This window comes from Nerophis lumbriciformis, linkage group LG11, assembly GCF_033978685.3.
Source record: "Nerophis lumbriciformis linkage group LG11, RoL_Nlum_v2.1, whole genome shotgun sequence".
NCBI lineage: Eukaryota > Metazoa > Chordata > Actinopteri > Syngnathiformes > Syngnathidae > Nerophis > Nerophis lumbriciformis.
In genome coordinates this window covers 47,255,828-47,270,460 of record NC_084558.2, presented here as the reverse complement: position 1 = coordinate 47,270,460, position 14,633 = coordinate 47,255,828, and the positions used below count along the sequence as shown (strand labels likewise).

General features: G+C 36.9%; 1 protein-coding gene across 2 annotated transcripts in view; it reads right to left on the bottom strand.

Moving 5' to 3' along the window:
- Positions 1-12,477, bottom strand: part of LOC133610303 (breakpoint cluster region protein-like) — a 115,200-nt gene extending 102,723 nt beyond the window's left edge. For both annotated transcript variants that reach the window (XM_061966468.1, XM_061966469.1), the window contains exon 1: positions 10,370-12,477. In XM_061966468.1, coding sequence (XP_061822452.1) covers positions 10,370-11,915 — 1,546 coding nt within the window. In that variant the 5' untranslated portion in view covers positions 11,916-12,477. The remainder of the gene's footprint in view (positions 1-10,369) is intronic.
- Between the last annotated feature and the right edge of the window lie 2,156 nt (positions 12,478-14,633).

Genomic DNA, 14,633 nt, shown 5'->3' with positions numbered 1-14,633 from the left:
AGGAGGGAGGAGGAAGGGGGTAAGGGGGAGGAAGGAGGAAAAGAGGTGGGAGAGGAGGTAGGAAGGAAGGGAGTAAGGGGGAGGGAGGAAGAAAGGAGGGAGGAAAGGAGGTAGGAAGGAGGAAAGGAGGGAGGAGGAAAGGGGTAAGGGGGAGGAAGGAGGAAAGGAGGCGGGAAAGGAGGGAGAAAGGAAGGGGGTAAGGGGGAGGAAGGAGGAAATGAGGGAGGAAAGAAGGTAGGAAGGAGGAAAGGAGGGAGGGAGGGGAGGAAAGGAGGGAGGGGGAAGGGGTAGGAAAGAGGGTGGGAAGGAGGAAAGGAAGGAGGAATGGGGAGAGGGAGGAAAGGAGGTAGGAAGGAGGAAAGGAGGGAGGAGGAAGGGGGTAAGGGGGAGGAAGGAGGAAAGGAGGTGGGAGAGGAGGTAGGAAGGAAGGGAGTAAGGGGGAGGGAGGAAGAAAGGAGGGAGGAAAGGAGGTAGGAAGGAGGAAAGGAGGGAGGAGGAAGGGGGTAAGGGGGAGGAAGGAGGAAAGGAAGGAGAAAGGAAGGGGTTAAGGGGTAGGAAGGAGGAAATGAGGGAGGAATGGGGGGAGGAAAGGAGGTAGGAAGGAGGAAAGGAGGGAGGAGGAAAGGGGGTAAGGGGGAGGAAGGAGGAAAAGAGGTGGGAGAGGAGGTAGGAAGGAAGGGAGTAAGGGGGAGGGAGGAAGAAAGGAGGGAGGAAAGGAGGGAGGAGGAAAGGGGTAAGGGGGAGGAAGGAGGAAAGGAGGCGGGAAAGGAGGGAGAAAGGAAGGGGGTAAGGGGGAGGAAGGAGGAAATGAGGGAGGAAAGAAGGTAGGAAGGAGGAAAGGAGGGAGGGAGGGGAGGAAAGGAGGGAGGGAGGAAGGGGTAGGAAAGAGGGTGGGAAGGAGGAAAGGAAGGAGGAATGGGGAGAGGGAGGAAAGGAGATAGGAAGGAGGAAAAGAGGGAGGGAGGAAGGGGGTAAAGGGGAGGAAGGAGGAAAGGAGGGAGGGGGAGAAAAGGAGGGAGGAAGGAAAGGGGTAAGGGGGAGGAAGGAGGAAAGGAGGGAGGGGGAGGAAAGGAGGGAGGGAGGAAGGAAGGGGGTAAGGGGGAGGAAGGAGGAAAGGAGGGAGGAAAGAAGGTAGGAAAAAGGAAAGGAGGGAGGGAGGGGGAGGAAAGGAGGGAGGGAGGAAGGAGGTAAGGGAAAGGAAGGAAGAAAGGAGGGAGGGAGGGGGAGGAAAGGAGGGAAGAAGGAAGGGGGTAAGGGGGAAGAAAGGAGGGAGGAAAAAATGTAGGAAGGAGGAAAGAAATTAGGGAGGGAGAGGAAATGAGGGGCAAGGGGGAGGAAAGGAGGGGGGGAATTTAGGAAGGAAGAAAGAAGGGAGGGAGGGGGAGGAAATGAGGGAGATAGGGGGAGGAAGGAAGGGGGTGAGGCGGAGGAAAGGAGGGAGGAAAAAATGAGGGAGAGAGGGGGAGGAAAGAAGGGGGAAAGGGAGAGGAAAGAAGGGAGGGAGGAGGAGGAAAAGAGGGGGTAGGAAAAGAGGGAGAAAGGGAAGAGGGAGGAAAAAAGGGACGAAGGGGGAGGAAGGACAGGGGAAAGGAGGGCGGAGGTAAGAAGGGAGGAAAGGAGGCAGAAAGAAAGGAGGGGAAAAGGGGGGTGAGGAAAGGAGGGAGGGAGGAGGAAGGAAAGGAGGGAGGGAGGGGGAGGAAAGGAGGGATGAAAAATGTAAGAAGGAGGAAAGAAGGAAGGGAGGGGGAGGAAAGGAGGGAGGAAGGGGGTGAAAGGAGGGAGGAATGATGGGGAAAGAGGAAGGAGAGAGTGATTAAGGAGGGATGAGAGAAGAAGTTGGGAAACTGCAGTTTTTAGGGGGGATGTTGCCTCTCATTCACAATCATTATGTAAGACAAGAACATGTTTTTCTTTTTTTAATTCTTTCTAAATCATAAAATATGGCAAGTAAGAGGTGGCTAACAATGCAGCTAACCTGAGTACACTATTGCACCCATAAAGTCCTCTAAACACATCCACAAATACTCCATTTACATGTTGTGACCTGAATATTAACAAGTATTAGCCATGTTGTTATTATACGCGCTAAAGCCGAGGAACTACTTTTAGCGGCGGCGTGATCACAGAGTGCTATATTGACATATTGAGCTGCTGCATGGCCTCTGAGTTAGTGAGAGTTAATTCTCGATGATAAATCATGCCTCTCACCTGGATAGTAGAAGGTTGTGGACATAAACCTACAAGTTGGTCAACTTTGACATCCAACTTAGACCCGGAGATGGCCAGAAAGACACGGAAAAAAACACTTTTTTTTACCCCTTTGTGAGGATGATGATGAATTATTAATGTAAAGGGGAGAGCAGACATTGTACAGTAAGTGATTTGTTGTATTATGTTTGTATATCTTGTTTATCACTTAGCAATACTGCTACATGATGCTTAGTGTTTGACTAAAGCTGCTTCTGTTTGGTTTCTAAAACTTATAGATCATCCTCCTTACATTCAGGCTCAAAAATAGAAGTTTCTGGATCGTCATTTGTCCAAAAAGTAGTCTTTGTTGTCTCTCATCATGTCTGACACGATTAGTAGTCTCGTTGTTGTTGAAGGGAAAGTGAACGTTGTGAAATTAATACACTTAAAATGATGAAAATATGTAAATATGACATGTTGTTATGAATGTTACTAGATACTACATATATACTTACAGCGTGCATATAAAACCTTGATGGAGGTTTTTTTCGAGCACTTTATAGGCGGAATAGTTTTTGTTTTTCTTAGGCAAATATGTTGTTTGATTTGTGATGTTAGCACGTGGCTAACATAGCTATGCTAATGTTGCTAATGTTTGTGTCCTCCTGTCCCACTCCTTACTCAAGATCTGTACCAAGAGAACTTTCCACAGTACCGATTCACGTCACATCAAACGGTACAATATGTTGACACATTCCAAACACTTGGCGGGTAAACAGGCATATATCAAAATGTGCTAGCTCAATGCTAATCGGATATGTCAGACGCATGCCACTGGTTAGCGATGGCGACTTTACACGGCAAGTGCGTCAGTGAAAAGTGCAACTGAGATGCACGTCGCCATCAAACAGCTGCTGTGGATTAAGTACAATATTTACAGTGTTAACACTTTGTAGGACACAACAACAGACAAGACAGCCACATTCAACTTAATGGCAAAGACTACTTCCTGACACACCTAGGACAAACTGAAATGAACACATACTTGTCATTGATACCCAGCAGAAATTATAAGTGTGTGTGTGTGTGTGTGTGTGTGTGTGTGTGTGTGTGTGTGTGTGTGTGTGTGTGTGTGTGTGTGTGTGTGTGTTGCTCAGCGGGAGCAAATTTAGTGTCGCCATGGGAACGTGTAAACTTTAATCCTCTCTTTTGTCTGGGAATTACTAACTAATTCAGATTATCTTCATCATCCTTTCCCTTCTCTGCGTGTACACACACACACACACACACACACACACACACACACACACACACACACACACACACACACACACACACACACACACAAATGTGCCCTGCCCTATATCTCTTACATGGGATTATCACCCCTATCACCCACTACTAACTATCACTGACTACTACTAACAACTAACTATCACTGACTACTATCATCCAATACTAGCTATCCCTGACTATTATTAACTACTAACTATCACTGACTACTATTAACAACTATCACTGACTACTACTACTAACAACTAACTATCACTGACTACTACTAACTATCACTGGCTAGTAACTACCACTGACTACCAGTGTTGGGACGCCGTTATTTTCGGCGGTGACTAATAGTCTAACGCGTTATTTTTTATATTCAGTAACTCAGTTACTGTTACTACATGATGCGTTACAGCGTTATTTTACGTTATTTTTTATGTAGTATCGGCTAGAAACAGAAGATCTGAGTGTGTTTTATTGGAGAGCTGCGGTGTCATCCTTCTGAATCTTCTGTTTCACAAGAGGCGCCAAAGCCGAGTTTCTTAACATGGAGATATTCTCACTACTTTTCTTTTGTCGAGCACAAAGAAAAGAACATTTTAGTTAAATGTAAGTTGTGTCTTGGACCAAAGGTCCCATCTACTGCCCAAAACAGCAATTCTAATCTGCTGAAACAGCTACAAAAGCAACATGCTTCGACGAAGCTAGTAAAGAGAGACACCCTTCACCTAAGGATTTCGACGGAGGGACTGCTAGCCAGGACAACATTGATAGAGCCACTGCAGCGTATAAGCTAAAGAAAACACTCCAAACTCTGCCTCTGCTCATCATTCAGCACTGAAGGTACACACACTCTGTTAATTCTCTTATATACTCTTTCATTCTAGACTTCTAAAGTGTTTGACTATCACATCACTCTAAATGTATAGACTATAAAGTTGACAAACATAAAGAGGGATGCTAGTGGGCCAGGCCAATCTTTCCTTTTCTCTAAACTAAAACTGGGGAAATGCGTAGAGTGTTCTGGGCTTCACTGAAGACATGATTTTATTTCACAATTCCTTGAGAGAGAAAAACGCCTGGTATATAGTGACATGACATATAAATAAACACACATGCTAGCCTGTTGCTAACTCCATAGCAGGGTTTTCAACCCTCAGGTGGACTGACTTAAATGATCTGTTCACTTTTGATCACCTTATGATCATGTTGTAATCACCTTTTAATCACATTTTAATCATGTTTTAATCACATTTTAATCACTTGTTAATCATGTTTTAATCACATGTTATTACGCTCTAATCACATATTAATCACCTTTTAATCACATTTTAATCATGTTTTAATCACATTTTAATTATGTTTTACTCACAACTTAATCACATATAATCATGTTTTAATCACATGTAAATCATGTTTTAATCACATATTATTACGCTCTAATCACATATTAATCACCTTTTAAACCCATTTTAATCATGTTTTAATCACATTTTAATTATGTTTTACTCACAATTTAATCACATATAATCATGTGTTAATCACATTTTAATCACATATTAATCACGTTTTAATCACATTTTCATCACGTTTAATCACACATTAATCACGTTTTAATCATATTTTAATCATGTTTTAATCACATTTGGATCACATTTTAATTACATTTTATTCACATTTAACCCCATTGTAATCATGTTTAAATCATTTTAATCACATTTGAATCCAATTTTAATTACATTTTAATCATGTTTAAATCACATTTTATTTATGTTTTAATCACATTTTGTACACCTTTTAATCATGGTTTAATCACATTTTTGATCACATTTTAATCACGCCCTATTCATGTTTTAATCACAATTTAATCACATTTTAATCACGTATATAAATCATATTTTAATCATGTTTTAATCATGTTTTAATCACATTTTAATCACGTTTTAATCACATTTTAATTACAATTTAATCACATTTTAATCACATTTTAATCATGTTTAAATCACATTTTAATAATGTTTAATCAAATTTTGATCACATTTTAATCACGCCCTATTCATGTTTTAATCACAATTTAATCACATTTTAATCACGTATATAAATCATATTTTAATCATGTTTTAATCACGTTTTAATCATGTTTTAATCACATTTTAATCAAGTTTTAATCACATTTTAATTACAATTTAATCACATTTTAATAATGTTTAATCAAATTTTGATCACATTTTAAACACGCCTTATTCATGTCTTAATCATGTGTAAATCAAATTTTGATCACATTTTAATCAAGCCATAATCATGTTTTAGTCACAATTTAATCACATTTCAATCACATATACATTCATCGAATTTTAATCATGTTTTAATCACATTTTAATCACATTTTAATCATGTTTTCATTACATTTTAATCACGTTTTAATCACATTTTAATCACATTTCACTCAAGTTTTAATCACATATTAATTACATATGTATTAATCATGTTTTCATCACATTTTAATCACGTTTTAATCACATATTAATGACGTATATATTAATCCTGTTTTAATCACATTTTAATCACGCTTTAATCACATATTAATGACGTATATATTAATCCTGTTTCAATCACATTTTAATCACGTTTTAATCACATATTAATGACATAAATATTAATCGTGTTTTAATCTAATTTTAATCACATTTAAATTACACCTTAATCATGCTTAAATCACCATTTAATCACGTTTTAATCACATATTAATGACATATATATTAATCATGTTTTAATCACATTTTAATGAAATATTAATGACATATATATTAATCAGGTTTTAATTACATTTTAATCATGTTTCAATCACATTTTTATCGCATTTTAATCATGTTATAATCGCATTTCAATGAAATTTTAATCACATTTTAATCACGTTGTAATCATGTTTAAATCACATTTTAATCACGTTTTAATCACATCTTAATCATGTTTTAACTACATTTTAAGCACGTTTTAATCAAATTTTAATCACATTTTACTCAAGTTTTAATCACATATTAATGACATATATATTAATCATGTTTAATCATGTTTTAATCACATATTCATGACATATATATTAATCATGTTTTAATCACATATTCATGACATATATATTAATCATGTTTTAATCACATTTTAATCACATTTCAATTACACCTTAATCATGTTTTAAGCACAATTTAATCACATTGTAATCACAATTAATGATATATACATTAATCATGTTTTAAATACAATTTAATCAAATTTTAATCACATTTTAATCAAATATTAATGACATATATATTAATCACGTTTTAATTACATTTTAATCACTTTAAATTTTAATCATTTAGTCACATTTTAATCACGTTTTAGTCACATTTTACTCAAGTTTTAATCACATACTAATGAAATATATATTAATCATGTTTTAATCACATTTCAATTACACCTTAATCATGTTTTAATCACATTTTAATCACATTTGACTCAAATTTTAATCACATATTAATTACATATAAATTAATCATGTTTTAATCACATATTAATGACATATATATTAATCATGTTTTAATCACATTTCAATTACACCTTAATCATGTTTTAATCACAATTTAATCACGTTTTAATCACATTTTAATCACATATTATGGACATATATTAATCATTTTTTAATCACAATTTAATCATGTTTTTATCAAATATTAATGACATATACTGTATATTAGTCGCGTTTTAATTACATTTTAATCCTGTTTCAATCACATTTTTATCACATTTTAATCACATTTGAATTGCATTTCAATTACATTTTTATCACATTTTAATCACATTTTAATCAGGTTTAAATCACATTTTTAATCATGTTTTAATCACGTTTTAATCACTTTTTAATCATGTTTTAACTACATTTTAATCACGTTTTAATCACATTTTACTCAAGTTTTAATCACATTTTAATGACATAAAAATTAATCATGTTTTAATCACATATTAATGACATATATATTAATCATGTTTTAATCACATTTCAATTACACCTTAATCATGTTTTAATCACAATTTAATCACGTTTTAATTACATTTTAATCACATATTATTGACATATATTAATCATTTTTAATCACAATTTAATCTCGTTTAAATCACATATTAATCAAATATTAATGATTAATATATTAATCACGTTGTAATTACATTTTAATCATATTTTAATCACATTTTAATCAAATATTAATGACATATATATTAATCACGTTTTAATTACATTTTAGTCACGTTTCAATCACATTTTTATCACATTTTAATCACATTTTAATTGCATTTCAATTACATTTTTATCACATTTTAATCACGTTTTAATCATGTTTAAATCACATTTTTAATCACGTTTTAATCACGTTTTAATCATGTTTAAATCACATTTTTAATCACGTTTTAATCACGTTTTAATCACATTTTAATCATGTTTTAACTAAATTTTAATCACATTTTAATCACATTTTACTAAAGTTTTAATCACATATTAATGAAATGTATATTAATCATGTTTAATCACATTTTAATCACATTTCAATTACACCTTAATCATGTTTTAATCACAATTGAATCACGTTTTAATCACATTTTAATGACATAAAAATTAATCATGTTTTAATCACATATTAATGACATATATATTAATCATGTTTTAATCACATTTCAATTACACCTTAATCATGTTTTAATCACAATTTAATCACGTTTTAATTACATTTTAATCACATATTATTGACATATATTAATCATTTTTAATCACAATTTAATCTCGTTTAAATCACATTTTAATCAAATATTAATGATTAATATATTAATCACGTTGTAATTACATTTTAATCATATTTTAATCACATTTTAATCAAATATTAATGACATATATATTAATCACGTTTTAATTACATTTTAGTCACGTTTCAATCACATTTTTATCACATTTTAATCACATTTTAATTGCATTTCAATTACATTTTTATCACATTTTAATCACGTTTTAATCATGTTTAAATCACATTTTTAATCACGTTTTAATCACGTTTTAATCATGTTTAAATCACATTTTTAATCACGTTTTAATCACGTTTTAATCACATTTTAATCATGTTTTAACTAAATTTTAATCACATTTTAATCACATTTTACTAAAGTTTTAATCACATATTAATGAAATGTATATTAATCATGTTTAATCACATTTTAATCACATTTCAATTACACCTTAATCATGTTTTAATCACAATTGAATCACGTTTTAATCACATTTTAATCACATATTAATGACATATATATTAATCATGTTTTAATCACATTTCAATTACACCTTAATCATGTTTTAATCACAATTGAATCACGTTTTAATCACATTTTAATCACATATTAATGACATATATATTAATCATGTTTTAATCACATTTCAATTACACCTTAATCATGTTTTAATCACAATTGAATCACGTTTTAATTACATTTTAATCACATATTATTGACATATATAATCATTTTTTAATCACAATTTAATCTCGTTTAAATCACATTTTAATCAAATATTAATGATTAATACATTAATCACGTTGTAATTACATTTTAATCACGTTTTAATCACATTTTAATCAAATATTAATAACATATATATTTATCACGTTTTAATTACATTTTAATCACGTTTCGATCACATTTTTATCACATTTTAATCACATTTGAATTGCATTTCAGTAACATTTTTATCACATTTTAATCACGTTTTAATCATGCTTAAATCACATTTTACTCATGTTTTAACTACATTTTAATCACATTTCAATCACATTTTACTAAAGTTTTAATCACATATTAATGAAATGTATATTAATCATGTTTAATCACATTTTAATCACATTTCAATTACACCTTAATCATGTTTTAATCACAATTTAATCACGTTTTAATCACATTTTAATCACATATTAATGACATATTAATGACATATGTATTAATCTTGTTTTAATCACAATTCAATCACGTTTTAATCAAATATTAATGACATATTTATTAATCACGTTTGAATTACATTTTAATCACGTTTCAATCACATTTTTATCACATTTTAATCATGTTTTAATCGCATTTCAATTAAATTTTAATCACATTTTAATCACGTTTTAATCATGTTTAAAATCACATTTTAATCACGTTTTATTCATGTTTATATGACATTTTAATCATGTTTAATCACATTTTGATCACATTTTTATTACACCTTAATCATGTTTTAATCACATTTTAATCAAGTTTTAATCATGTTTAAAATCACATTTTAATCACGTTTTATTCATGTTTATGTCACATTTTAATCATATTTAATCACATTTTGATCACATTTTTATTACACCTTAATCATGTTTAGTCACATTTTGATCACATTTTTATTACACCTTAATCATGTTTAAATCACATTTTAATCACATTTTAATCACGCCTTAATCATGTTTAAATCACATTTTAATCACGACTTAATCATGTTTTAATCACATTTTAATCATGTTTTAGTCCCATGTTAATCAGGTGACCAAACTACTCCTAGCAGGACTTACAGTGACACTGACTTATAGTAGTCCAATGTATTGTAACGTAAATATTAAAGTGAATATTTTCAGTGTCAGAAAGACTTTGGCTTGCTTACAGGAAGTTGCTCGTTTGTGTGTTTGTTGTGTTGTCCTTGTCTGTGTGTACTGTTACTTCTAGTGGTGTGAAACGGTACTGCAACATATTTAACAATTACCCTAAACTCTGAAAGTAAGAACGTGCGCACGGTGACACTCCAAAGACTGTCTTCCCACACAAAAACCGCAACGAACCAACCGGAGGACGGACGGTCACTCACCCAGGTGGTCGCCGTGGTAACTGTTGTCATGCGCCGCTCTGCCGTGCTGGGGCCCGGCAGGCGGCCAAATTTGACCCGTCTTGCGGACGCTGACGATGGTGGCCTCGGACATGACCAGGTGCGCGCCCTGCTGCCGCTGGTGGCGCTTCTGCGACTGCGGCGTGGGCGGACTGCTGCTGTCGAAGGAGTGCTGCGAGTTCTGCGAGTTCTGCGACGGCGAGCGGCTCTTCTCGCGGAAGGGCCGGCGGAAGGCGGCGGTCGGGCTGGGTGACACGTGGCTGGACTGTCCCGACGAGAAGTCCTCCTCGCTGGACGTCAGGTTCTCGTTGGAGCTGCAGTCCGGCGTGTATCCGCCGCCTCCGCCCACGTCCTCGAAGCTCCCCGGCGAGTAGGAGCGGCGAGGCCAGGTGAGGAGGTGGTCGTCGGCGACGCCGTGGTCTCTCATTTGGACTCGGCCGTCCCCGCCGACGCCGCCCTCGCCCATCATGACCCCGCCCACATAGACGCTGGAGTAGGCCTGGAAGTCGGAAGGCTGCCAAGGCGGCGGCGGGGGTTTCCCGCCATTGGCTCGAGTTCTCTGTGCGGGCTCGCCGTCCTCGTACTCGGCGTCATACCCACAGGTGCTCTCGGTGGAGCGCCCCCTATAGACGGGCCTGGCGCGGAGCTCGCCGGCCACGGTCGCCAGGTTACCCGGCAGGGAGTGCAGCGAGCGCTTCCTCTCCATCTGCATGGCCTGACTCCCCAGCGTGCCCATCTTGTCCGATACCTCCCGCTCGTTGACGCGGACCAGCCCCCGGTCTTGGTGGAACTCCACGTTGGAGTAGAAAGGGGGCGGCGGCTTCTCCTGACCTTTGTCGCCCACCGAGTGAGAGTTGGCCCGCTTGATTCTCTCAAAGTTGGACCTGAGGGCGGCCACGCCGAGCCCCATACCCAGCTTGTCTTTGGGGTCGGACGGCGGCTCCTTGTCCGGGGGCGGAAGGGCGGGCCTTCTGGGCGACACGGAGACGACCCCTCTCTGCTTGGAGGGCGAGAGGCCGTCCAGGTTGTCGCAGGAAGCCGACTCGGCCTGAGGGGGCGCCTCGAAGGCCGACTCCAGCCCGTCCCCGTGGGAGGCCGACTTCCTCGCCGGCGGGGGTCTCGGTTTGGATCTGCCCGTTCCGTCCACGTGAGCGTGGTATCGGCTCCGGTCCCCGGCGGAGGGGTACCCGCCCCCGACCGCGCATCCCACCCCTCCGGTCTCCTGCACGTGCGGCTGCTGGGACTCAGCCCCCTGTGTGGCGGCCGGGTCCACCCCCTCGTTCAGCGGGGTCTTCCTGAAGCCCCAACGCTGCTTGTCGTAGCTTTTCCTCTCCTTGGCCAGGAGGGTCTGCAGGTAGATCATACGGAAACGCTCCTTGTTCACTTCCTGCTCCAGCCGCCTGATGGACGCCTTGCATCTCTCCAGCTCCTGTTCGATCCCCCCCACCGACCTCAGCTCCATCCTGGGGGGCTCCGACTCCGGGAACTGAGCCTTCCACGCCTCGATGAACCCCACCGGCTCCACCATGTCCGTGTGTGCGCTCCAGTCAAAGATGCTCACAACAATGGAGGACACTCCATGTCGCAAGAAAACATCCTTAAAGGATCGCGATCATCGTGGAAACGATTCCGGCATCGTTAAAAAACGACTCCTGGGAGGAAAAGGTCCACAATGTACAAATGCTGCCGTTTTTCTGCCTTACCGAGGGAACAAATGTTGACTTGTGCGCGCAGAAAGCTCCTCCGAGTCCTTCCGGAGAATTCGGCAGCAATCTCAGGTGCGTCTGATGCTCCTTTGTACGCACGAAGGAGAATCCAGTCACAAGGACGCGACGTTAGCGAGCGCCGCAGCGGACATGTTGATCAAGTCCGACTCGGCCGTTTTGCTCCGCGCTCCATTGTTCTGCGGCGTTCTTTGTTTTGTTTTTTATTCCATTTTTCCCTGCCGAACGCTTGCCGGGCCGCGATGGAGCAGCTGTGAGCTTTCACATCTCGCCATGAAGAAGAAGGAGAGGAAGAAGAAGAGTGGAGGCTGCAGGAGTGGGCGGGGCCAGGCCAGGCCAGTCAGCTTCTTAAAGAGACAGTGTCGTCACCGCGCGGTCACGTGATTGTGCATCCCGCTTGCCTTTTGAATGGACGTTAAATTCCACAATAAAACATTTTCAAAACAAAACGTAGTTTTACTCGAAACGAAACGCAAACGTGTGGATTTCCCCGCACAGTAGAAGCGTAGATGACGTCATGTGGTTCTTTTTCCTCTTTTTAACTCAACGCTGCCATCTAGCGGCCAGTCGCGACACTCTCATGTCGACGAAGTTAACCTTATCAGTAATTTTCCCCCCAAAAAAATGTGATCAGAGAATTTAATTATGTAATTAATCACTACAAGAACAATATATGTATATTTTTTTACGAAATAAACAGAAAATGATTATAGCTATTCTTGCCGGTCATTTTATTTCAAATTCTTAAATGCAAATCAAAAAACTAATTTCGGATCGTTTTTTCTATTTTCATTCCTGAAACAAAAGTTGGACAACTATTTAATGACGCTTTTTTTTTTTTTTTTATAAAAAAAAAAAAAGATGAAGGAAACGCTAAAGTACTGCTTCCGGTTCAATTTGTCATCACACAGATAATCACGCTTTTTTTTGTGTGTGTTTATCTGGAAAAATTTAAATCCATAAAAAATAAAACAGCACACAATCCAATTTAATGGCAAGATTTTAATGAAAATCAACCCTTTTTTGTTTGTTTTAAAATCCGCCAAATGTAATAAAAATCGAAAAACGGCCCTAATTTATTTTTTTTATTTGCGTAAATTTCACGTGAATTAATATTAGACGTGGAAAAACAAAACACTGAATTACAACTTTATCTAGTTTCTGTATTTTTATTTTATTTTATTATTATTTTTAGTTTTCATGGCACACATTTTCAGTCATGAGTATAGTTTTAGAAACAATATTGAAAAATAATCATAACGTTCTTCTTCGTTACAAGCACGCGACAATATTGATCGTTTTAAACAAAAAAAAAGAAGCAATAGTTATGTTTTGAAAAACAACAAAATCTCGTTGACGTGCACAACTTGTGTTATCAAAACAATGACGATAAAAAGGATTGATTGATCAAATAAAAATACGATTTGAAACACAAAAATAGAATTGGTAGTAAAGTGTAATGTTATTCCACAATAACTACATATAAGCATTTTTAAAATATATTTCATACAACCATTATGAAAAAAAGATATCAGTAGAAACAAACAAAAAAAACCACCAAAAACAGATTTATTGTTTTTAATAATCTGACACCGGAACCGGAAGTTGACGTCTACGACAATATCGTGGACTGGCCTGTAGGCAAAATTCTTGATTATTTATCCAAAATAAATTTCAAAACATTTTATGGATTTAGTTTTTCTATTTGAAACCGGAAAAGGTACAATGCTTTGTTTTTTTTTATTTCAGTGATAGTGTTTCAAAATAAAATTCAAACAAAACGGGTATTCCTGTCTTTTTTTCCCAATAACTCGATCAAAATATATAAATATATATTTCATTTTTAACTTTATACAACAACAAAAATAAAATCAACAGTCATCAGAAAAGGGGAAAAAAATAAACGTTTCTTTATTTCCAGGGTTTTAAGGGGACACCGGAACCGGAACTTTCAGTTCAGAACGAGTCTGCAAATGGTCAAAATAATTAAAAAAAATAGCGTGGTTTGTTGTCCTATGGTAATATATAAAACATAATCCATATCTATAAAACATAATCATCGTTCTCGTCTTTAAATAGAAAGTTCCATGAAAATGTTTTATATAATAGCAAATCTTTCGAAGAGAAATGAATGGGAAAATAACAGGCTTGCAAACATACTGGCTTTTAAAAACGATTTTAATTTGTATTTGAAATCCTTCAGCATTATGAAAACCCAAAAAATGTCAAATTTTTGTAAAATGGCTTTAATGTCTCTTCCCTTCTTGTTTATTGGTTATGTTGTTTACGCTCTTATTGCCCATTTTGTTTTGAAATGCTGCATTTGCGCTGATTTTTTCCGGTGTGGGAATATAAAACAATCCAGTTTTGGTCAGTTTATTCGTTTCTGCTGACTTTTTTTTCTTTCTTTCTTTCTTTTTTGTTGTATGAAATATAAAATAAAACTGTTTCCACGTGTAGTTGTTGTCTTCGTCACTGAAAAAGAAGAACGTTAAGCTTTGATTTTTATATTCAGACACCGA